Source organism: Drosophila navojoa, chromosome 3, assembly GCF_054131105.1.
Source record: "Drosophila navojoa isolate 15081-1374.11 chromosome 3, UAZ_NAV_1.0, whole genome shotgun sequence".
NCBI classification, from domain to species: Eukaryota; Metazoa; Arthropoda; class Insecta; order Diptera; family Drosophilidae; genus Drosophila; species Drosophila navojoa.
Genome location: NC_142891.1, coordinates 1576325 through 1602169, shown reverse-complemented (window position 1 = coordinate 1602169; position 25845 = coordinate 1576325). Strand labels below are relative to the sequence as shown.

The 25845-nt window shown below is 39.4% G+C and overlaps 1 protein-coding gene across 1 annotated transcript in view; it reads right to left on the bottom strand.

Moving 5' to 3' along the window:
• Positions 1 to 25845, bottom strand: part of ssp3 (SCAPER domain-containing protein short spindle 3) — a 43022-nt gene that overhangs the window by 13104 nt on the left and 4073 nt on the right. Inside the window, exons 4-7 of the mRNA XM_030391096.2 lie at positions 24399 to 25839; positions 23639 to 23896; positions 23456 to 23579; positions 21253 to 21392 (exon numbers count right to left, since the gene is read on the bottom strand). Coding sequence (XP_030246956.1) covers positions 21253 to 21392; positions 23456 to 23579; positions 23639 to 23896; positions 24399 to 25839 — 1963 coding nt within the window. The remainder of the gene's footprint in view (positions 1 to 21252; positions 21393 to 23455; positions 23580 to 23638; positions 23897 to 24398; positions 25840 to 25845) is intronic.

Below are 25845 nucleotides of genomic sequence, written 5' to 3'. Positions count from 1 at the left end.
ACGGACGGACGGACGGACAGACAGACGGACAGGGCCAAATCGACTCAGCTTGTCGCCCTGATCAAGAATATATATACTTTGTGGGGTCTGCCACGCCTCCTTCTGCCTGTTACATACTTTTAACAAAACCATTATACCCTGATTTCCCATTTTCAATGGGTTCAGGGTATAAAAATATAAAAAAATAAATAAAAATAAACAATAAAAAATATTAAAAAAAATAAATAAAAATAAACAATAAAATACAAAATAAATAAAAATAAAAAATAAAAAAAAAAATAAAAAAAATAAATAAATAAAAAATATAAATAAATAAATAAAATAAATAAAAATTAAAAATAAATAAAAATTAAAAATAGATAATTAAAAATTAAAAATAAAAATTTTAAAAATAAATAAATAAATGAATAAATAAATAAAAATTAAAAATAAATAACAATATAAAATACAAAATATGTTAAGCATAAGTAAAATCCACATATGTAAATATACAAAATATATTGAATGGAAATTCATTTTCCAAAAAATTCTTTAATATTTATTCAAGAATTTCACAATACCCGCTCGCCAGCAGAGTATTTTTTATATATATGTATATACGTATATATATATGTATAATAAAATACGAGACCCTCGACGCTGGACATGAGCATTTTTAGCTGGGTGTGAAAAGGCATTTGGTGCAAAGCTCGAAATAAAATAAAAATAGTGCCGCAAAAGGACGACGTGCAGCAGCAGCAGCAGCAGCAGCAGCAGCAGCAACAACAACAAAATTAACATCCTTGTTAGTTGTGAAAACACGTTCGCTAAATACGCGACAGGCGACGTTGGCAACGTTGAGCAACCCCCGCACAGGACATGCCAGGACCAAAGCAGCAGCAACAGCAGCTCAAGTGTGTGTGCGTGTGTGTGTGTGTGTGTGTGTGTTTGAGACAGGCGCAAATATTTTAACAAGTGTCAAATGCACACGCTACTTAACTAAGTTTTATTTTCACTCTACTTTTATTTGATTTCCTCTCTTCAAGTATTTTTTTTCGCTCTGCGCTCACGTGCAGCTTTTCACACAAATAAAAAATGCTCCCAATTGATTAATAAACAAAATAGCAACGCTTTGCCACGCCCAGTTGCCGCCTCTGCTGATGCTGCTGTTGCAGCATGTAATTTGGGCATTTGTGTGCATTGATTTCGGGCACTTAAGGCGCATAATCAGCAGCAGCAGGAGCAGCAGGAGCAGGGGCAGGGGCAGGACGGGCAGCAGAACATCAGCGCGGATTTGTGTTCAAACAACAAGCTGCATGGCTCGCTGCACAACAATGAAAGGCGACCAGAAACTGAACTGAGATACAGAGATAGAGAGAGGGAGAGAGAGAGGCTGAGGTAAGCAGAGGGCTAGAGGGGCAGCGGGGCAGAGAGTCGGCTTCACAGTCAGCGACATAAGCTGGATTAAAATCAAAACAGATTTGCGTTGACAACGCAGAGGCTGCGCCGGCCGACAGGACATGTTAATGTGCCTGGGCGAAAACAAGTTGTTGTGCTCTTTGGATATGTGAAACGAAACACCTTGCCACAAGGATCTGTTTGACATGTACAAGGACTTGCTGCCAGTCCGAAACGTCATTTCAACTTGATTGCCAGCCAGACGGCAGCAGCAGCAGCAGCAGCAGGAGCAGGAGTAGGGCAGCAGCAGGAGTAGGGCAGGAGCTGGGCTTCACCTCGCTTAAATCGTTTTCAAATGAGTTGCAGTTGAGCTGATTTTCGCCTCGGGCGCTGCTTAACAAGTGCGCCGAGGCCAAGCGCTGAATCCTTTGCCAAACATATGTCACACACACACACACACACACACACACACACACATACACATGCACATAGCAAAAGCAGCTGAAGAAAATGGCTGACCGATTAAACGGTAGAGGTGGGGGAGGGAGCAGAAGGAGTGCATGTTACAGGGAGAAAGGTAAAGGCTAAGAGCTAATAGGTTAGCTAATCAATTTGAACTTGGAGAATTTTGTCATATACTTATAAAACATAAATATTTTTAAGAAATATTACAGCAATCGTTATTTTAATATTATTTAAAATTTTTTTATTTTTAAACTTAAATTTAATTTTAGATTTTTTATTTAATATTTCTAACAAAAAATTCTCTAATCGATATTTTAATATTATTTAAAATTTTTTAAATAAAAACAAAATTGAAAATATTACATTAATAAACAATGAACATATAAAAATAAAATTTGATATTTAATAAAAATAAATAAATACAAACATGTCAAAACTAGTGAAAAAGAAATCTAATAGAATTGCTTATCGATTATTATCGATTAAGATTACGGTTATCTATAGAAAACTAGAATTAAAACTATTCTTCTAGTTTAATTTATTAAGCTGTATATCATCTTTAAACCTCGTAAGCTATATTAATGTTTTTATGAAAGAGAAATAATCGATAAATAATACAAATATTACATATAGCAAACCATTTTTGTTATAAATGTAGTATATAACCAAAAGAATATAACAAGTAATACAATTTTCTACAATATGCAACAAAGATTGCAAGGAATCTATCAAAACTCATCCCCTATAAATAATGTTTGATTTGCGAGGCATCTAAAACCAGAGAGCTGAGGGATGATCAAGCAGACAGAAAGCTAGGCGGATAGAGAGAAGACCACAGACAGAGAAACAGGGACTAAGCCTGAGAGACATAAAGAGAAAATCCGATCATACAAAAATTTGGATACCCCTTTGAGACTATTCCAATCGATAGAAATATTTAATGCTCTTCAATGTGATACAAAAGCCATAATATATAATGGTATATGATCTATAAGCCATGCTCAACTAGACCTACAGAATTAGCTCTGCCAGATATTAGCATTCCGGGATATAAAATTAAAAAATCATTCAATTCGGCAAAGTCAACAACGGCTCAGGCCGCAGCGAATGGCAGCTGGGGTCTCGCGATCCCGAAATTCTAAACTCGAAACCCGAAAAACAGTAACAAAAATAAAAATAAAAATAGAAATAGAAATGAAAATAGAAAGTGAAAATTGAAATGGATTTAGATACAGTTGCAGAAGTAGCTGAACCGCAGCCTCACCGAAACCTAAAACAACAAGCGACAAAAATTGTGACAAACGCGAAAAAAAAATAGAAGAGAAAAAGGGAAAGGGAAAGGGAAAATGGAAAAAGAGAAAGGTGTTAAATGAAAAGTAAGCCAGCAGGCAAATAGAGCTGCTTGACGACTACTAGGGGTAGTCCCGCTGCAGTTTATTAAAATGCAATTGTTGTTGCTGCTGTTGCTCTGCTTGTCAGCACTTGATTAAGAGCAGCCGCTGCGACACACAGTTGACAAACGGACAGAGGGACGAACGGAACTGGAATCGGAGTCGAAATGTTTGCAGAGGGGTTGCTGGCCTAGCGCTGCCACCTACCTTCCCCCCACCCCCTGTGTGTAGCACGCCTCCTTTTTCCACTGAACAACAAAATCTGTAACTGACGCGTTCCGCTTCTGGGTGTCATGTCAAAACAATGCAACTCGAGCTGGGGTTGAGAGGAGCGCAAGGACAACAGCAACAACAACAACAACAACAACAACAACGAAGCAAATGCGATTTGAATAAGCGACATGGAAATGAAATAAATTTAATTGAAACTGAAAGTGAAAGCCAGTCAGCCAACTGATGATAATTATAGAGCTGATGATGATGGTGATGTTAATGATGATGATGCTACCTGATCACACCTGGCGCACAGCTGACTCTAGTCGCTGGAAAAAAAACTTTTGCCCATGTTTATGCATTAGACGTGTCAAACATATTTTTTTTTTTTTGCTGCTGCTGCTGCTGCAAGTCGCGTGGCTTTTTCGCTTAGCTGCCCTTTAGGGCCATTAAGTTGCCCGCTGGCCCAGTGGGAGTGGCCGTGTGGGGGCGCGATGCTGCTAGGTGGCCGGGCATACACAACGTAGCTGCATAAAAGGTTTACAACATTTCGGTAGCTAAGCAGATGGTGCCAACCCTGGCCAAGGCGACTTCGGTGCGAGCGAAGACTCTGTTAATAGTCCTCTGATAATATTTTGAGAAAATGCTCCAGTTCAGGCAGAGCGCTTTGTGGCACATAATAAACAATATGAATGTTAGGTGGTAAAATATAATATGTGTAATAATATAAAATATAGCTGCATAGAATTTTAGTCAAAGCCACTCGGGGACATATCGGATCTAAGGCTATAAGCAGAGCTTTCTTTGGTATAATATTATATATGCCATATAAGCGAAAATATTGCTCAGGCGCAGCCAAGTTCGCGTGGCAAGCCATGCTCAGGCGTAGCCAACTTAACTCAATCACTTCAGCTACAAATTAAATCAAATAAAAAAAAAACTAAAAAATGCAATAAATATATAAAATAATAATATAAAATATTATTATTATAAAATAATACAAAATAATAATAATGATAATACAAAATATTAATAATAATAATATAAAATAATAATAATATTAATAATAATAATAATAATAATAATACTAATAATAATAATAATAATAATAATATTAATAATAATAATAATAATAATAATAATAATAATAAAATAATAATAATAATAATAATAATAATAATAATAATAATAATAATAATATTATTATTTAAACTAATAATATTAAATAAATTAAACAATAAATAAATTATCTAAAGATCATCAAATAAAATTTCAGCTTATCTTAAATTACAAAAAATTGAGGCAATATTTTTAATTAATAAAATTAATAAATAATAATTTATTAAAATAATACAACTATATGATAAAATTAAGAATATTAAAAACTTCCTTTATGACAAGTTAAGTTTAAATATTAACAAAACATTTCATATGATAATTATTTATGAAATATCCAATATATTTTATATATTCCAAGGTTCGGCAAAAATTTTTCAAAATTGAAAGAGTCCGAGCCAAAAACACAAACAATTTTTATAATTTCGAATTCCAGCTTCAAATTTGTCATCATAAGTTGGAGCTGGAATCATTATAAAAGGCATCATATTACCTGAGCCAAGTCTAAAATCTTGCTTATCTCTAGAAAACTTTGAAAAATTATTTAGTATAGCAATACAGATCTTTAAATGCAGCACAAACTATCTCTCCCTTCCCCTTCCCCTTCCCCTGCCAAACAGGGTATCTGCTAGTCGCTCTAACTCCCACAGTTGTTGCTCACTTTCTGCCATATTTAATGGGCATTCGCTTGACGCAGACAACACAAACCAAAAATGTTAGCATGTGCAGTTAAGTAACGGCAACAATGCGCATAAACATTATCAGAAAGAGATAGAGATAGAGAGAGAGAGACACTCCGAATGAGGGCTAGGAACAGCAGCAGCCACAGCTAAGCGCCGTTATCATTAAGAGGCGCGAGAACATCAACATCAACATCATCATTTTATCATCATAATTATCGGGCTTATTAGCGCGTGTAGAGTGTGAGTAGGAGAGGCGCAATAAAGAGGGAGGGAGAGATCATAACTCTACAGAGATAATAAAGCAGCAAAAACGTGCTCTCTCTCTCTCTCTCTCACTCTGAGTGACAGTCACGTCGTTGGCAAATCCGTTAAAAAGACGCTTAAAGCTGTCACATGCAACTAGCATAAATCTTATATATAATATATATACTATAAGTATACATATATACATATATATAAATATGTAGGTATAGCTAAGCAGATTTCAGGCAAAGTCACAATGCGGCTTAGACAATTCGTCATGTTAGAAGGCTTAGCGTTAGAGAGAGAGAGAGAGAGAGAGAGAGAGAGAGAGAGAGAGAGAGAGAGGAGAGGGAGGCAGAAAAGGAGCAGTAGTTCCGTTTGAGATCTCAATTCTGGCTAATGGAGGTTACAACAACAACAACAACACCATTAACATGCCTTCTTATGAATTTCAATTGGCACACAAAATGTCCACAAACACAAAAAGGGGAACTCGGACACGGTGCTAGGGATTGCAATTGCCAACTGGCTTTGTGAATACCCTGTAAAGCAGCTATATGAAAAAGGTATACTGCCATGTTACTAATTTGTATATACATACACGTATATGTATGTATGTGTATATAAATGAAGATCAATAATGATTGCTTAATACTTTAATTTATTGTCCATTTATATTCTAAGGATCTTAAGTCTAAGATCATTTAATATTAATACTTAGGGTACTTATAGCCTCAAATAAGCTTGAGTAAAGCTGCACAATATTTGCTATAATCTTCCATTTATATTAAAGATCTAAAGAATATTTGCAATTATAGGGTATTTGGCAGTCTAACTCATTTATGAAAACCTGCAAATAATACTTGCTAAGCCTTTCCCACCATTTCAGAATTTTACTATACTTAAAAATACTATAAATACTTTTTTTTTTATTTTCCAGGGTATTTCATAGCCCAGCATAAGTATGCTTTGAACCTGCACTGGTGACTTGTGTAACTATGTGTGTGTATAAGCGTGTGTGTGTGTGTGTTTGCATTACTAATATGAAACGCCCACCACAGCAGCAACAACAATTGCCGCCTGCCACTTACAACAACAACAACAAGCACAACAACAACAATAACAATGGACATGCAACGAAAACGTGCGTCTCCCTAATTCACAGCAAGACGCTTCTGTATGTCCTGCATTGAGCCGCAGGCGGTCGATCCTTAAGCATCCTGCGGCGCTAATAACCCACTTACTTATAGTTATCCCTTTGTCCTTTACTGCATTACTGCCACTGAAGCTCTGACAGGCCATCAATTATGAGTATTAAGTGAAGTATTATTTATATAAACTGGAAGGGGAATGCGAGCAACGAGCAACAATTCCAATCAGAGCTGACCACAAGCCAATGCAATTTGGGCCAATACAAATAAATACAAAAAGAGACCCCGCAATTAAATCATTGCACAGCGATTACAATTTATTTTAATAGTTTTTCATATTTAAAAAAAAAAATAGCACATAAAAATAAAAATTGGCCACGCAGTTTCAGCTGTCAACGCGGATTGAAATGTGTCCAATTGGAATTGTAAAAAAACAAAAAACTCCAACTGATGAGCGTAACGAAAGAGGGGAAAAGAATGACATGTGAATGTAACGGCAGCTTGAGCCGCAGTTGAGCAGAGAGCCAGAGCTTAAGCAGAGAGTAACAAAGCTAGAGCGTGAGAGCGTGAGAGCGAGTGAACGCGATGAACCGCAACAACAGTGTAATTCATTTTGGAACTTCTTTCGTTGCGAATTGATGAATGCAAATGAAATTTTTACAAACCAAAAATAAATTTTGGTTTCTTTTTGTTTTTGTTTAATGTCGTTAACGCGCGCAATGATTCAGATGACGTAAATTGGGCAGGCAGCAGGCGGCCGAGTGGAGAAGACAGCGGGGCAGTGGAGAGCATGCAAAAGCAAAAGCAAGAGTATAGGGAGAAGCTGACGCCACAGCAGCCGCAGCAGTTAACCGCAAACCGCAAGCAGCAGAGCAAAGCAGAGGCGCTGGCAGCGCAGCAGGCAGTGAAAGGATTGGCGTGTGTATGAAAGAGTGGGATGGATACATATATGTGTGCGTGTGTGTGTTGGTGTATGTTTGCTGCTCTTTTGGACGCATCATAAATAATGCGCCCAGGTGACACGAATCCCCAGCGCTTATCAAACGAAGCGCCATGAATTTAAGCAAAAGGAATGCGAATAAATGAACGTGCGTAAGAAAACAAATGGTTCAAGAGGACGAAAAGTGAAGTGAAGAGAGAAGAGAGAGGGCAGAGGGAGAGAGAGAGAGACGGTAGGCATAATGGACTTGAGCAATAAGTGTGATAAGGGTTGGGCACACTTAAGAGCTAAAAACTATGCTTGCAGCATAAGCGTGAAGAGTTATAGTCGTCTTATGGATATAATCCTGTTCTATACGAATACATTGTGGTAAGACTTTGAGATTCTCGTAATTCCAAATAGGGTTATTCTATGGAATATGATAAATATAGTTATACATAAACTCCAGCTCAAACCCAAAACTCACTTAGTCAAATGAGAATTGTAATATAATTTTATCGATAGGCGAGGTCTCCAGTTACCTAGCAATTTATTAGCAAAAGCCAATGGCAAACCCTTTCCACACATACACACACACCCCTTTACACACCCAATGCTAATAGATTAACTTGAAGACCCTCTTTAATCCACATATGCTGAAATTTAATGAAGGGTTATATATTTATTTTTATATGACAATTATTTGATTACGGACTTATGGGCAAGTGACACGCCCACAATTCAAGTGAAATGCAAATCGAGAATGATTTTTGCAACAGTTGTAAGGGAACACATTAGGCAGTTTAAAGCGTTGCGGCTCATTGAACTCTGGAAGAGTAAAGGGGAGGGAGGGAGACTAAGGCAGAGGGAGAGGGAGAGAAACTCTTGGTGAACTTGTGCCCGGAGCCAAGGCCGAGACCGAGGCCAAAGCCAAAGCCATTGCGGCCGTCATTACCACGCCCATTAATGCAAATTAAAGAGCAATGCGGACATATGCCCGGAAAATAGCTGAATGGGTATGCTCGACTGACTGACTGCCTAGGCAAATGTCACAGCGCATTATCATTCATAAATCAAAACATGGAAATTGCAATATCTCTCTCAATCTGTGCGAACCGAGGGTTGTTTTCACATATATATATTTATTTTTTTTTTTTTTTTCAATTTTCAAATACCCTCAAACCACCCCCCACTCCTCTCCTCCTACCCTTCTCGGGCACACTCTAATAAACATGTACAAAAAAAAACCGAAACGAAGTGAGTTATGAATAAATTAAGACATTTGCTCACTTTTTTTCCTGTTTATGTTGCCATCTATTAAATTGGCATTAGAGTGGGCCAGAGCTAGGGGTAGGGCCAGAGGCCTAGAGGGCTAAGGGTTGGGCATTGCAGCAGCAGCCAAGTGGCTGTTGCTCAGGCCCAAAATTAAGTTGTCAACGGCGAAATTTTCCACAGAAATTCGCGTAAATTGTGAAATCGGAGAATCGCTAGGGAAGTTGTGGTCTCTATGTCAGAGTCGGGAAAGATATATATATATATACCATGTGTTATATGATATGATATACATATGTCAAGTCATATGATATATGTGTATATTGTGATGCGGTAGGTTAAACTAAAACTGAATTAAGGGGAAAAGAGTTTTAATATTGAAAATAAGACAGTTAAATACCCTCTAAGTACATATCCTAGAGGATATCAAAAATAGAAATACATATTAAGCCAAGCGAATGTTTCTCGACTACAGGTATGATAAAATATCCGAGTCATCACTTCTAGGGCGCAAGATTTCATATGTCATGTGTTAGATAATTAGTTTTTAGTCAATGTCTGGATAATCAAGGAAATCCACAGTATTCTAGCTGAACATTTATGTGGATTTACCTCAAAATCTCAGGTTTATTCTTAAAATTGCTTATCCGCCTTAAATATATCAAAAATTATATTTGGAGTCAAAGTCTTAGCTTTGAAATTCCAAGGAATTGCCAAGGCATTCAAAAGTATCTTTCAAATGGATATGCATGGAAAGTTAGGATGGATGAATGTGAAGAAGGACAGATAGTTAGCTGCACGAATGTTCACAGAAATTTTCCTTGCACAAAACCAATATTCTCTTTATAATCCATGAACGAGTATATTATACGAAAATTAGCTTTCCAATATTTGAATAATTTTTAATAAGTTCCAGCTGCTCTCGGTCTCTTTCACTCTCTTTCTCTCATTCCAACTGCCTCTGTTTAGTGGCCCACACTCGAATTCCCCACACACTGGATGACGCCAACCGAAATGCCCCATTCCAGGCAATCGAAAGTGTATGTGAAAAGCGAAAACAGAAAACGAAAGAAAAATACGGATGTGGCAATCAGAAATCCTGTCGAGCGATTTTCAATGAAAATTCATCAGCATGTCAGCGAAAACAGAGACTGGAAAAAGACAGGCACCGAATATATGCCAGCTCTACACCTCTACCCCAATCCCTACCCCTACACTCTAGCCTCTACTTCTACTCCCCCTCCTCCTTGTGCTTCTACTTCTTCTTTTCCTATGCCCTCTGCTCAAGTCTGGACTGTGCGTTGTTTTCTTAGTAACGTCGCACGCCCACCCAAAGCGTTTTCCATTTGCTCAAGCGAAGAAAGGAAACGGAAAAAATCATGAACGGGGTAAACGTTTATGTCGCTCGATTTATATATATGTTTATATATGCTCATATATATATATATACATGTATTTTGACAGACAGTTGGCAGCGGTTTTGGGGACCAGGGAGCTGGGGCTGGCGGCTGGCGGCTGGCAGAGCGAGCGGGACAGCTCAGTGCGTCTTCAATTACGACACGAGCGTTGAAAATAAAATTTCAGCAGTCGTCATTTTGCCATATGGGAGATGTCACAAGCCAAAGAAAATGTGTGGCGGAAAGGGTGGGGAGGGGGGGCGTCGTGGCTGTGTAGGTAAATCAGAGTTGGGCCTACCGCAGCTAAGCAGAGCAATGTTCTGGCTAAGGAAATATCAACAGCGACGTCAAACAAATGGACAACACACGAAGTGAATGATCATAATGAAGTTCATAATGTTGATGATAATGTGAATGTGGTTGCTGCTGCTGATGGCTGTTGATGGCGGCGCTGAGGGCCGTTAAAAAGCCAACGTCGAATAGCTGCGAAAAGTAAAGCCGCTCGTAAAACTCAAACGAGGCGAGCAAAGCAAAAACATGGCGCCAAATAACCGCAAAACATAACGACAGCAGCAGCAGCAACAACAACAACAATAGCAACAACAACAACAACAACAAGGCACAGCCCCTGCCTGGAGCTAGGATCAGCGCGTTGTTGGCGACGTTCGACGCCATTTTGTAAAAGAAAAGTGCATATAATAATATAAAACAACAACAACAACAACAATTGACACATAGACACACACACACACACTCACACACACACTCACACACATGTAAACAAAGTCAAAGCACAAAAAATATTGAAAAACTTGTGTAGAATGCAAAACGAATATTTGATACGCTTTGAAATTATGAAAATGTTAAATAAAAAAATGAAAAATAATGAAAGAAATAATGAATATAATATATGTATGTATTGTACGATATCCAGTATAAATGGAAAGCACTCAAGCAGTCCGAGTGTATCAAAACTCCAGACTAAATCTGTTAAAAAAACTCCAGACTTGAAATATTACATTGACTTATGTAGAGATATGTAACAGTAAAGCTATATCATGGAATTTGTTTATAAATGAATACTTTGAGAACTATTCCAGGCGTAAAAATGAATGAATACTTTGAGAACACTATTCCAGGTGTAAATAGTTCTCAAAGTATTCCAGGCTTAAATAGTTCTCAAAGTATTCATTCATAAACATTCATAAGGAAAATACTATATATATGAATATAAATGAAATGAATGGAGGAAGAACTGTAATGCAATATATTAATACAATTATTATTATATTATTATTATTATCTAAATTAAAGCATTTTCCACAATCTTTTCGATTTTCAAACTTGTCATAATAAACAGCTTTAATAGAATGTTTATAAACATATGTACACAGTCTTTTATATAGTTCAATTTATTTATAACATAACGCTAGCTGCCAAACTAGACAAAAACCTTCAAAGTTATAAAAATTTTTTGATAGAAAATCGAAATGAAGATATGAATTTATAAATTTCAATAATAGAAAGTCGAATTTAAATTAATATAGACTAAAAAATGTTAAGTAAATGTTAAGTATGGAAATCAATTTGACAATATCTTTGACAGTAAGTAATACAACTATTTATAGAAAACAAAATTAAAGAGACAAATTGTGAGTTATGGGAAATAAGAGAGGCTAACATAATAAGCTAAAGCTAAGAAGAGAACAAAACCTAATCAATTAGTCCATAAGGCGTTTTACTTTGACAAGAACTTTAACAGTGAGAGCAACAAAATCCAGATATAAGACCTAAGACAAGCTCAATCAGCAAGCCTATATACTCTCTCTCTCTCACTCTCTCTCTCTCTTCTCCAGAATAGGTAGCAAAGTAGAGCTAGGAACAAAACACCCCGAAGGTGGGGAGTGGAAGACCTAGAGCTGCTGGGGTGTGGGGTGGGGGGCCACGAAATGGGCGCCTGTGATTTGGCTTTGGTGAAAAGTGGAAAGTGGAAAATGGCGAATATGTCGCCGAGCATCGTAAAAATTTATGCCCAAACCGTAAGGCCAGCGAAATGGCCTTCAAGAACGAGAACAGGAGCCGGGGCGAACCACGAAGAGTCATGCAGAAATACATATATATATATATATCTATATATACAAACATATCTATTGAAATAGAATGGGTGCTCTGGTCAAATTGCGTTCTTATGGCACTTTAGTGGCGAAATCAAATTAGAATTTATGTTAAGTTGGCAATCATAAATGGATGGAATGGCGCCCATGGCCCGTGCTCCTCCCCACTAGGAATCGCATAAACCTAACGAGAAATGGGCATTAAAAATGCTTATGGACTGAGACTGCAAATGTCGCGCTCAAATGGCGAATGGAGAATGGCGAATGGAGAATAGAGAATGGAGAATGGCGAATGGCGAATGGCAGGGCAAAGATTTTTCTAGTTTTCATCGTCAATTTTTATGCTCGTTTTTACAGTTTTTGGGGCGCCCCATTAAGAGTTTTTTAGGCAATTGCTGACTGTGGCAATGTGCGCCACCTAGCGGCCAGCTAAGGTAATACAGAAACCACATTGATGCTTAAAGTGAATATGGGAAGCAGAAGACGTTGCAATTCGAGCTGCTACACTGAGAGAAACAGGCGAGGTAATACAAATGGAATTCGTGCTGAAAGATCTGTTGAAAGCGATTAAGGTGACCATACTTTAAGACAGTTTGCAGTAAATATATGCATTAAAAATAACAGCAAACATTTTAAAATGAGATATTTGCGATCTTGGGGTGCCGCTTTAGGGTGACCATATTTAACAGCTTTTTAAATGTAAATTATGTCCAAAACACAATTTGATGTAATATGCATTCTATCATAAATCTGTTCGCTCTTCATATACATCATAAGCATTAGGATGACCATATTTTATATTATTCAATGGATATATTTTCAATAGTAATAGTAATTAGACGTAAACATTTTGCATACTGTTATGCTGTTTTCTTTGCTAAAACACTTAATGCATATTAGGGTGACCATATTTTGCTAGAGTAAAATTCAGAATTTCTGATAAATGCTTGCAAAAACAAAAACAAAGTTTATATACAACAGACCTTACATACATAACAATAATTGAGGTGACCATATATTGGAAAATAATTTAAATGAAAGTTATTAATTTGCTAGTTTTGTTTAGTTTTTTTTTTGGTTTGTTTTTGCTCAAAAAACAATCCCGAATCAATCACAGACTCAAGCTGAAAATCCATTTATATAATAGAGTGACCATATAGCATACTTTGAGCTACTCGCTGTGGCTTGTAATGCACGCCATCTGTTGTCCACTTGGAGGCATTACTCACGCCACATTTAGCGCATTCAAGTGCTTAGCGTGTTAATTTGCACCAGTTTCTAGTCTTAACTTAACTCAACTCAACTCAACGCAACGGGGGTTGCTCGACCCAGGAGGGTTGCCCTCCTAGCCCCGGGAGCTACAAATCCAGTCAAAATATCTCTCGCTCTGCCTGTTAAGCCCCTTCACAATTGCCATTTGATTGAGTGATGCGTTGCGCTGTTCGCTGTAACTGTAAAAACTCTCGCTCGTATCTCTGGCTGATGTTGTTGAGGGGGTGCAACATCAACATCATCATCATCATCATTATCATCGCTTTGATGAGCATTAAATTAACTGTAGCTGCACTTTACACATTTTACATATGTCGCCTAAGTTTTAGGTCTAGCTGGGTGGTTGCTTCGTTGGTGGGTTAATATTCCCTCGAGTGCAAAAAAGAAAAGTAAAACAAGAGTCGAAAATCAAAGCGCATGCACTCAAAAGATCTGAAACTACGGACTCTACGTAATTCAATAGCCCAAAAGCCGACACACTGCCTCCTGCCTCCTGCCTCCTGCTCTGCTCTGCTCTGCCTCCTGCTTCTCATCCTTTTCATTCATTGCCTTTGACATGCAGACTCTGGACAGGCACTCATCAAACTTTTGACATGCAACTCAACATTGATAGGCGGTGGCGGGCGGGCGGGCGGGTGGTCTGGTTAGGGCAAAGAGAGCATTCGAGGCTGCTGCTGCTGCTGCTGCGCCTTTTTGCATGCAAAATGTCAGCGCATATGTCAGACTTTTGCATACGACTAGCCCAATGCCCAATGCCCATAGTCCATAGTCCATAGTCCATGGCCCTAGCTCTGCCTCCGCTCGAGGGGTGTTTGTTGCATTTCAAGTGCGATTCGTGCCACATATATTCAATTTTATTTGAATATCCAAACATATTGTGGTTAGACAGATTTAATACCATGGATTATGATATCCATATATAAATATATACGAGGTCTACTTCAATACTTTTGTGGCCCCCTTGGGCTACTCTTCGTTTGTTGCCTGCTCCTTAGGCAGAAAGCCTGCTTCATATTGCTGAAATTCTATACAAGTTCTGTAACACCATAAACTCTCTCTCTCGCTCACTTTTTCCTCCCTCTCTTCATCTGCATTTGCTTCACTCTTCTTCTCTTTCAGGTAGTGATCGTCTGCGTATATCTCTGAACCTTTCTCTTGACTATGTCTTACTGTTGCCTTCTCTTTCTCTCTGTCTCTCTCTCTTTCTTTCTGTCTCTCCCTATTTCTTTCTGTCTCTCCATCTTTCTTTCTGTCTCTCCCTCTTTCTTTCCTTAATTCTTTCTATCTCTCTCTTTCTATCTGTCTCTAATCCTTCCTTTCTTTTGCCTCTATTCCTATATCTCTCTCTATCTCTCTTTCAATCTATCTATATATCTCTGTCTCTTTCCATCTATCTATATATCTCTTTTCTTTCTATCGCTGTCTCTGTCCATCTCTCTCTCTCTATTCTCTATATAACCCTTTCTTTTTCACTCGAACTCTTTTTCTCTCTATCGCTGTCTCTGTCTCTTTCTATCTGTCTATTCCCTATATAATCCTCTCTTGTTCATTCGATCTCTCTCTCTTTTCCCTCTGTCGCTATCTCTGTTTATCCCTTATTCTCTCTTTTCTCTCTATATCCCTCGTTTTATCACTCGATCTCTCTCTCCTTCTCTGCCTCTTTAACTTTCTAATTTTTTCATTTAGTCTCTCTTGCTCTTCCTTTCTCTTTGTATATATCCAAACCTCTATAGGATCATCAACTCCATCAAAGACCTCTCGCATTTCCAGCATTGAATTTCCCGCCTGGTTTTCTCTTTTTCCCCCTCCCAAGTCCAAATGCATTTTGATGCAAAACTGAAGCGAAGTTTGAACCACACTTCTTTGACCCATACACTTTCCCACTACCCCCACCCCCTTCTGTTGGGCTGCCCTATCGCATTCTCTCTGTATGTGTGTGTGTGTGTGTGTGTTGGCTATGATGTCTCTGTAACTGTAATTGATGCTGACTTTTTGACAGTTTGAATGCTGAAAAGCGAACAGATGAGCAGTGCCAGAAAAAAAATGAGAGCAAGGGCGATCTCAACGGCTATGCAGAGGGCGTGGCACAGGCCACGTCTACAGTTGCAAACAACGCAAATGACAATTTTGATTAGTTTTGTGACAGTTTTTCGTGATTTGAATTCAATTATGATTAGCGAGAACGCGCGAGCAGCTGACAAAAAGCTGAATGCTACGACATCAGTGAATTGATGGTATTCTTTGAATACTTCTCTATAGCTCTATTCCTATCTCGAAACTGGATCAATAAATGCGCCATTTAGAGTCAATATTTTGATTTGGAGCGCAGCGAGGACAAAACAAAGGCAAAATAAGGGAAAATAAAGGAGCGCAGCGCACTAAACAAATAGAAAAACTTTTACAGCGACAATGGAAAGCGGGGGCGATCAGGGTAACCACGATGATGATGATGATGACGATGGTGATGATGATGATGATGATGATGGTGTAAAAGCAGCAGCAGAAGAAAAAGTGTTCAATGCCTGCGCCCATTGTCAAAAAGAATCAACAAAAAACTGAAATCGGATATTAAATGCACAACAAACAGCAACAACAACAACAACAACAAACAGCCAGAGAGAACGAACAAAGGCGAACGCTTGAAATGAATACGCCAGAAGGAGACATTGCAGCCGGAGAGCAGCTACACTGAGAGAAATAGTGTAGAGGACTCTTTGAAATTTCCAAGAATTTTTGTAAAACTTAAAACATATTTACATATATCAGACATCAATATGGTTTACATCAATATGGTTTTCGTATTGCACTTTTTTAGGACTTACATCAGGCATTAGGGTTACCATATTCTGTTCAATATGACGAATATAGCTTGTAACAGAAGTTTCAGAGATGCCGCTCAATATTTATGTCCATAAAGTATGTGTTTCTGTTAGGATCAATGTACAGCAGGCATTGGGGTGACCATATTTCAGGCGCTAAGAATATGCAATTGAATACAAATACGCCAAGTAGTAATTTGACCGTGTATAAGCCACTGTAACAATTATTATGTCGCTTTACTTTATTAGGGTGACCATATTTCGAGCTAATATCCTACTAAATTGTCTTAAGACTAAGTTCAATATATAGAGCCTCAAGATGATTTTGCATTGTTTCACGATTTTTTATGCTTTATGATGAACATCAGGCATTGGGGTGACCATATTTCAAGCGCTAAGAATATGAAATTGATTACAAATAGTCCAAGTAATAATTTTCCCGTTTATAAACCTTGGAAAGTTCTATCAATTTCATTTTTGTGCTTTTGAAACGCACCACATACATTAGGGTGGCCATATTTCGAGCAAACACCCTACAGAATTGCCTTAAAAATATTTGTAGTATATGATCTCAAGATGATTTTGCATGGTTTAACGATTCTTTATACTTTATGATCTTACAGAATTAAGATGACCATATTTGAGCTCTACTTATTCTAAATTCAATAAAAGTAGAGGTCATTCGTTAGATGCCTGCTTAAATTATTGATTTAATTTTTTTGAAAATATGACAGTAATATATTAAAGACCATTTAGTGATTTAGGGTGACCATTTTCCTAAGATATAAACTATTAATATTAACTACAGAGTGACTATTAATTTAAAAATACATTAAATTTTCCATGCAATCAAAAATTATACTTTATATCTATATATCCTTATATACTCTAGCTATAATCCCAACAATACCCAGTTTCGCACAGTGTACTAGTGTTAACTAGAGCAGCAGGCAGGCGGACGAGGCGGACGACTCTGGTGGCAACTAAATAGTTGCACTAATATGTCCATGACGATGGCAAAAATGGTAAAATAAAACCCACAGCACGTGTGTGTCTGTATGTGTGTGTGTGTGTGCTTGCTGGAAAAGCCAGCTGTGTCCCTCTTACAGTTTTGGCTAGGAGCTGCCTCGTAATTGAGGCAAAAGTTAAGGACCAGCATCGCAGGACAATGCGAGAAAAGGCAGCGCAAAGTGCAGGCGGCAGGAGCAGGCAGCAGGAGCAGGCGGCAGGAGTAGCAATACGAAATGGAGGCATAACTCCAAATGGCCATTCGATATGGTTACTTAAAGGGTAATTAAATTAAACGTGCAGCAGCAACAGCAGTCGACGCAGCGTGTTGTCCCTGTTGACATCCACAACAAAGGGACACGCGGCGAATATCCTTTCTGCTGGCTGAATCACAGCTCTAGCCCCGCACCCTTTCGCCTCAGAGAGAGTGAGAGTGAGAGAGATAGAGAGAGCGCAGCTTTGACTCGTATATGCATATTTCATTATGACAGCAGGAGGCGCGCCGTGGCAGGGGCAGGCTGAATGAGGGTTGCTAAGCGAGGGGCGAGAGACGAGAGGCGGAGGCTGCCGTTAAGGATGCTCATAAAGGATGCTTCCTATCGCGTGTCAAATCATCGTTATGATTGCAATGTTACCTGCCAACCGCTCAACCCTCACCACCTCATCTCCTGCTCTACAACATCCCCCTCCCCCCTCTCTCTCTCACTCTTTGCAGCTATCTAACACATCGTGTTTTTTTTTTATTATCATTTGTTTAGCCAGACAACGCCTTGAAATTGATGATCAAATGATGATTAAAATGTATTCATGCAGGCTTTTTTATTAACTGCATGAACCCGGGCAGGGGGTGGGCGGGAGGACACTCGCATGTCCTGCTGAATCTGCCTAATGATTGCGCTGATTAATTATGCATCAATTACATTGTAAAAAACGAGCGCGAAGTTTTGTTGGTTTTCGATGGAGAATTTGAATGGAGAATGAAATTTCATTTGCTACGGTTAGGCATATGGAATTATGAAGGCGGTATAGAGGGGGGAGGGGATTTGAGCTTTCAATTTATTGGGTTTATGTACTGAGGTCAACTGATTTCAGCATCGAGCTGAAGGCTTTGCTTGAAGAAATCTTTGCAGTAAATTTAATTTGAATGGAAAATATAGAAAAATAATAATTTTAAAAAATATTTCATATTTATTTTGAGAATATAAAAAGGGTTACGACTCTAGAAAATAATTTGTATGTTCATATTATATATTTTATAATATTAATACACAATAAAACCCAAGTTAAATTTTGTTTTTTTTTTTTTTTTGGTTAAAAATGTGTATCGATATTTATAGCCTTTAATATTTTTTTTTCTATATAAATTTATTAAACTAAATGTAACATAAATTCAATTTACTAATTCTTTCATATTTACAAGAATTTCATAATAAAGAGCAAAAAAAAAAAAAAAAAAGTATTCTTTAAAAATTCGAGCAAAAATAAAAAATAAAAAAACTTGATGCAAACAAAAACTTTGTTAACCCCGACAGAGTTCTATGCGGCTTAAAGATGATAATGATGATGTGGATGTGGATGAAGATGATGATGACTTAGCTAACCATGGCAAGAGGATTGGGTCAGTGAATGTGCGCTTAATGTAACCACATTTACATACATACATATACACACATACTTATATACAATATATACATATTACGTACTGCATTTTAAAGTGCACAAATTCCAAGCTTAATTCAACAGAAATTTATTTACAGCATAATTCAGTCGAAATGCCGAAACTCAAAGCAATCAAAAAATAACTCAAAAGTTTCCTAATTAAAATCAAATTTGTGTTACAATTCGACATGAAAAAGTATTGCGCTATCTCTCTCTCTCTCTCCCTTACCCAGACCCCCTTGCTGGACCAATTAAAAGTAGACAAAAATTAAATTATGCAGTTAGAAAACAGCTGCACGTAGAGCGCCGACTAAAAAATAAAAAAAGAAGAAGAAGCAGATTGGCTACAGCCGTTGGTCGCCCAAAAGCTACAATTGAATTAGAAAGCAGAAGAAGTAAATGAAGAAGAAGCAGCCGCAGCAGCAGCGCGCAGCAAGAGAGAGGGGGGAAGAGCAAAAGCAGCGGCAGCAGCAAAATGTTTGCCGCTGCTACAAGCGAAGGTGGCATCCCATTCAAGTGCGGCGAATTGAATTTCTCTTGCTTAGTTTTGTATATTTGTATACCCTGTACGAGTGTTAGCTTAGGGTATATTGAAGAAGGAACCTTTAAATATAAATAAATGATTACTTGAAAGAGCTTAGTAAATATAGTCATACCTAACAGCTAACCCCCTCACTCCCCCCTCCCTTCATCACTCTGTTCTTTAGGGTATCTGCCAGTCGTATACTCCCTACTAGAACACGCTTGTTTCTTTATTTTTTTTCTATCCCACTCTTCGCTTTTGGCATTTTATTCAAGTTTTTGGCAAAATGGCGCAGCGCATTGTGTAGCAGGGCGATGTGTGGGTGCGAGAGGGAGAGCGGGACAAGGGAGAGGGAGACAAATTATAGTCAAAAGAAAATGTGATTTTGCAGCAAATGGTGGACGCGCAGCTATAGAAAACAAGACGGCAACGCTTTGTAATTGAATTGAGCGCCGAAAAGCACGAAAAAAAAAAAAACACGAAATAAAATTTGAAGCAAATAAAAAGAAAGGCAAATACAACCACAAAAGAAAAGCGCGCCAGAGAGCGAGCGAGAGGGGCGAACAATGGCGGCGGCGGCGGCGGCGGCGGCTGCTAATAAAATAAACGAAAAGCTTTTGTAAGCAAATTGAAAACATAAACAAACGAAAATTGATCAACACAAAAAAATAAGAAAGCGAAAAAAAAGAGGAACTAGAGTAAAAGGACGCTGCACACAAAGGATAAAGCAAATGTTTTTGCTAGCAAAACAAAAGCCAAAGCGAAAAACTGACTAAAGCAAAAACAACAAAAGTCACAACAAAAACGGCAAAAAAGTGCATAACAAAAGTTTTTTTCGCACAACAAAAACACAATAAGCAAATGTATATGAAATTCAATTTGTGCGAAAATAAACAAAATGGCGTCTGTGTTAGTGTGCGTGTGTGTGTGTGTGTGTGTGGGGAACAACAGCAGAAATTCGATTAAAACTTTTGCACTGCCCAAAATACACACACACATATACACACTCATGCACGCACGCACACAGAAATAAGCGCAAATTAAAGAAAAACAAGCAGCGTCGCCGACTGCGCGCGGGCAGCATTAAAGTTTTGCCCAAAAATAAAAACAAAATCAAACTTTAGGCAGCAACTGTAAAAGCGAAGCAGTCATAAAAACGTGCAGGCACAAAGTTAGCGGCGAGTGTCGAAAGCGCCCGCAACAACAGCAACAGCAACAACAACAGCAACAGAAACAGGAACCATAACAATGGCTGCACTTGCTCATAAACTGCAGTTGTGCATGCACTGCCCAATTGTAAACACAGCCTGCACAGTTTGACAGTCACTGCCCATGCAGCGCTCATACATATAAACAGATGTAACAGCAACAGCCGCCGCACACTAGTTGTCACGCTCGCACACAGCATAGACACGCCCCTGAGCACACGCACACACATGCACAGGAGTCGCTGCTCGCACACACACGCACACACACACACGCGATTTTCGAACGTCACAATTTTTCGAACTTGCGCCATTTCCCCTACTTGCGCGCGTCTGTGTGTGTTAACTTTGTGCATTTCTTTTATTTTCTTTGTATTTGCTTCTTTTTTTTTTGGTTTTGGTTTTGATTTTGCTTTTGTACTCACTTTATCATGTCCGGTAGGCGTTTCGGTACTTTAGGGTGGGTGTTTTTCTTCACATAGCTCGATGATAGCGCCTCGGTGCATGCCAGCATTAGCTCCGTGGATAACTCGACCGGATGTTGTGGTGATTTTTCTTCGGGTAACTGCAAATGGCGAATGAACGAAACGAGAAAGGAAAATATGAAATACAAATAAAGAATGACAAAAAAAATGATATAAGAAATACAACAACAAAGTCAAGAAGTGTCAATGTACCGTTGCTGTCGTGTTGCTTCTGTTGTCGTTGTTGTTGTTCTTGTTGTTGGTGCACAATTGTTGCATGCTTTGCGGCGTTAAGCGACATATTTCGTGTGTGTTCAAATTAATTATAAAAGTTAACAGCTACAACAATAACAACAACAACAACAACAGCAGTGGCGGCGGCGGCGGCGAACACTCGCATCAATCAAAATGTTAATTGATGTTTTTTAACGCGACGCGCTTTATCTCTTTCTCCTCTCTCCCTCGCTCTGCTGCGGCTGCTTCTTCTTCATTACATGACAAGCGGCGTGCGCGCTGATCCATCAGCCAAGGCAGCAGGAAGAGCGGAGAGAGGAGTGGAGAGTGGAGTGTAGAGTAGGAGAACGAAGTGAAGTGGAGTGAGCAACTAGGTGACAAAGCATAACAATAAACACGAGCCAAAGCAACAACAACAGAGCAGTAAAGGAATATTTTTTTATGGAAAGCAACAACAACAATAACAATGGATAAATAAAAGTGGCTTTTTACGCGCTTTAACGATTGATTTAACAGCAGGCCGCAAAATATACACACATACAAATACACATATACACACATACATATAAACATACCTATATGTAAACATTTATGCATATACATAAAAAAAAAACAATAACAAAAGAGACGCACGCGAAACTTGACAGTCAAATGCTGACAAATTGTGTGAAAGGCAGAAGGACAGAAAGAGAGAGGGCAAGAGGGCGAGATGGCGAGATGGAGAATGGCAGAGAGTGGGAGAGAGACGGGAGAGTGGCTGGAGGAGTTTGACATTTGCGGCTAGTGCGTTACGAATTTATAGGCCACAACAATAACAACAACAATGCGTCGCCGCAGCCAGTAAATAAAATTCAAATAAAAATGCCACACAAAATAAAAACAAAAACAAAGACAAAGGCGCAAAGGCAGAGGCAGCCAGCGCCAAATAAAAGCGTCAAAAGAAATGGCAAATAAACAAGCGCACAAAATAAGAAAACAATAAACTGTAAACTTGGCAAAGTTCGTGAGATTTGTAGGCGCAATCGTTCAAGTCGACTTGTGAATGCGCTAACTTTGAATCATTTTTTGTTTAAATGTAAAAATTATATTAAATTAATAAAAATTATATTAAATTAAATTAATAAAATGAATTTATATAATATATATAAATTCATAAAATGAATTTATATAATATATATAAATTCATAAAATTCATAATTTATGTAAAAAATTAACTTTAAGTATATATATCTTCTCGATTGAATTTCAATAATAAATACAATTTATATTTTTATATACAAATTTAAAATATATTTTAATCTCTCTTTTTAGTGAAAGCGTTTAAAATAATAAATAAAATTAATATTTTGAAATACCAATTTATTATATTAAAGTCCTTTTTTGAATGAAATCCTTTTCAATAAATGTTTTAGTCACATTAAAAAAACGAAAAAAAATAATATTGTTATTTATTTATGTTTGTAGTTATATATACACATCTGTATCTATATCTAAATTAATATCTGTTTTTGCCTATAAAAAACATTAATTTCTCTAAATAATTTTGGGATTTTTAAATCGAATATTCAAAATAAACATTTTTGCTTTTATTGTTACCAAGCTCATCCAGAAACTGAAATGCCCCACCACAATCGAAATATATTTTATGGCTCTGGCTTATGGAGAAAAAGCAAATCAGCGCAGCCAAGTGTTAAGTGGCCAAGTCAGGGACCAGAGCCGACAAGGAGACAAATAACAGGAGTCGGGATCAGAGAGGGAGAGATGGTGAATGTGTGTGAGAAAGAGAGGGAAAGAGAGAACGCGAGCCAAGTTTAAAGCATACGACGCAGTTGAGGGAATTACGATTCTAGATGCAATTTAATGGCGACAGTTTGGCGACACTTTTATAGCAACAATTTCTCTTCCTCTTCTTCGGCTTCATTTGACTCACCTGGAAACTTTTGCTGATGGCATCGAATAGCGTCGCAATGGAGTTGCCCAGAAGCGCATGACGCGCTATCTGTGGACAAACGGAGCACGCATTCCGATAGAGCTGGACGGCCAGTGTGACGGATCTGTCAAGGATCAAGGAATGAATATATTCCATTATCTGTTAGACTCCAACTCTACTTACTTCCTGGAGATCTCGGAATTTTCCTCCAGGCCCTTGCTAATCACATAATTGGTCAGCACTCCCAGACCGTCCATGTTGAGGAACGCCTGGAAGTCGTAGGTCTGCGCCTTGGGTATCACACGCAAAAGATTGCCCAGCGTGCGATCTAGACCCTGATTGCCGCCGCCCTTCGTCACCAGGTTCAAGAGCTTGGGCACGCAGCTGTCCCGCTTCACATGGGCGGGCAGAGGCTCCAAGGTGGCCAGATAATCGGCGGCACTGAGCGGGGATGGAGAAGAGAGAGAGAGGAGCGATTATTATTTTCAGATATGTGGGATAAATGCCTACACAGATATCAGTTGGTCCTGACTAGAGGCATGCTAGCTTGGTTTATTAGCTTCACAAAGCATACATAAAGTTATCGATATTTATCGATTAGCCAATAATGTGCAAACAGCATAATATACGTAGGCAATACAAATATTTCGTAAACCTGCCCTATAGCTATACTATACACTACTTAAATAGTTCTCTCGATAGTTATCGATAGTCTAAAGGCAGGATCAACACTATTTGAAGAAGAACTGAAGAAGAACTGTTGGCTACATTATAAATATAAACAGAATCTATGGGGTATATTAGATTGGCGAAGGTTTCGATATCAATAGTTACCGATTGCTGACAATTTTGTCAATAAGCTGTGATCTATTTGATAGTTATTAATTAGCTAAACAACAGTATAGCTCTCTACAGGGTATATGGGGTATATTGACCAACTCACCATTGATTCATGCGCTGCTTGAGCTTCTTCATCTTCTTCTTGTAGCTGCGCGAATGCTCGCGACTGCCAGCGACGCCGCCAATATCAGACAGGGTGGAGGACATGTCGCAGTCCTCGTTGGTGGTGCTGGTGGTGTTGCCGTTCAGCAGCTCCGTCTCCTCGTCGCCGCGTGCCTCGTCCTGCTGCCGTGTGCTGGGCAGGGTCAACTCCAGTGCCCGCTGGCGAATGTGTTCGATGTTCTCCTCGTGCCGGCGTGCCGACTCCAGCTGCTTCTGCTGGATCTTGCGCTGCAGCTCCTCGGTGGTCTGTTGCTGCTGCACCTGGAGGGCGAGCAGGCGCTCCTCGCGGTCGCGCGCCTTTTCGCGTGCCAGCGCTTGGCGTTGGCGCTCCTTCTGCTCCTGCATTTTGCCAATGCGTTGCTCTTTCTCCAGCCGCGTCTCGTTCATCTTCTCCAGCTTGAGCAGGCGCTCCTTTTCCAATGCCTGGCGACGTCGCTCGACCGCTGCCTCCTTGGCGGCCTTCTCCTCGACGCGCTTCTGGCGCTCCTGCTCCAGATCCTGCAGCCGGCCTTCAGTCTCCTTGAAGGCCTCGAGCAGGTCCAGGCGCTTATTCTGCGCCTCGATATTCTTGATGAAGTTAATCTCCTTCAGCTTTTTGTCCTCGTCGTGCGCCTTCTCGATGATCTGGCGCAGGTAGAGCTCCCGGTTCTCGGCAGCCCGCTGCAGTCGTCCCTCCATCTTCAGTCGCTTGTCCTCGATGAGCTGCTTCTTGGCCGCCTTCACATCCTCCACACGCACGAAGAGCTGCTGCAGCTTCGCCGCCTTCTCCTGCTGCAGCAGCGCGCGCTTCTGCTGTGCCCTGGCCTGCTTGGCCTGATACTTCTTCAGCGTCTCCTGCAGCGAGCGACGGCGCGACGGCGACGAAAGCTTCTGATGCAGCTCCTGCGCACGCCCAGGATGGCGAGCCACGTAGGCCTGGAGAGTGGCCAGCGCCTCGGCACGCTCGTTCCAGGACATATCCGAGAGCAGGGCCTGGTAGCGCAGCTCCAAACTCGCATTCTCGTCATCGCTCATCGTGACGAAGACGACGGCATCGTCGAGTGCCTGATCCGTACCGTCGTCCTGCTCCTCCAGCTGCACTTCCCCGTCCGTTTCATCCGTTTCGGTGTCCACATCGATCTCTGTGCTCTCCAGCTCGCGTATTTGACGCTCCAGCGACTCCTGCACCTCCACAAGGATGCGCTCGTTGCGCTCCTCCTCCACATCCTCGGCCGTTTGCTCCTCGATCTCATCGCAGGCCGCCAGCAGGCTGGCATTGGGCTTCACGCAGCCATTGGGCAGCTTGCAGCGGGCGATGCTCTCGTACAGCTCGCCAATGGTCTTGGAGAACTCACAGTTCGTCTGGATTTTGATGTCGATCTTGTTGTGATCATCGTTATTACCTGTAA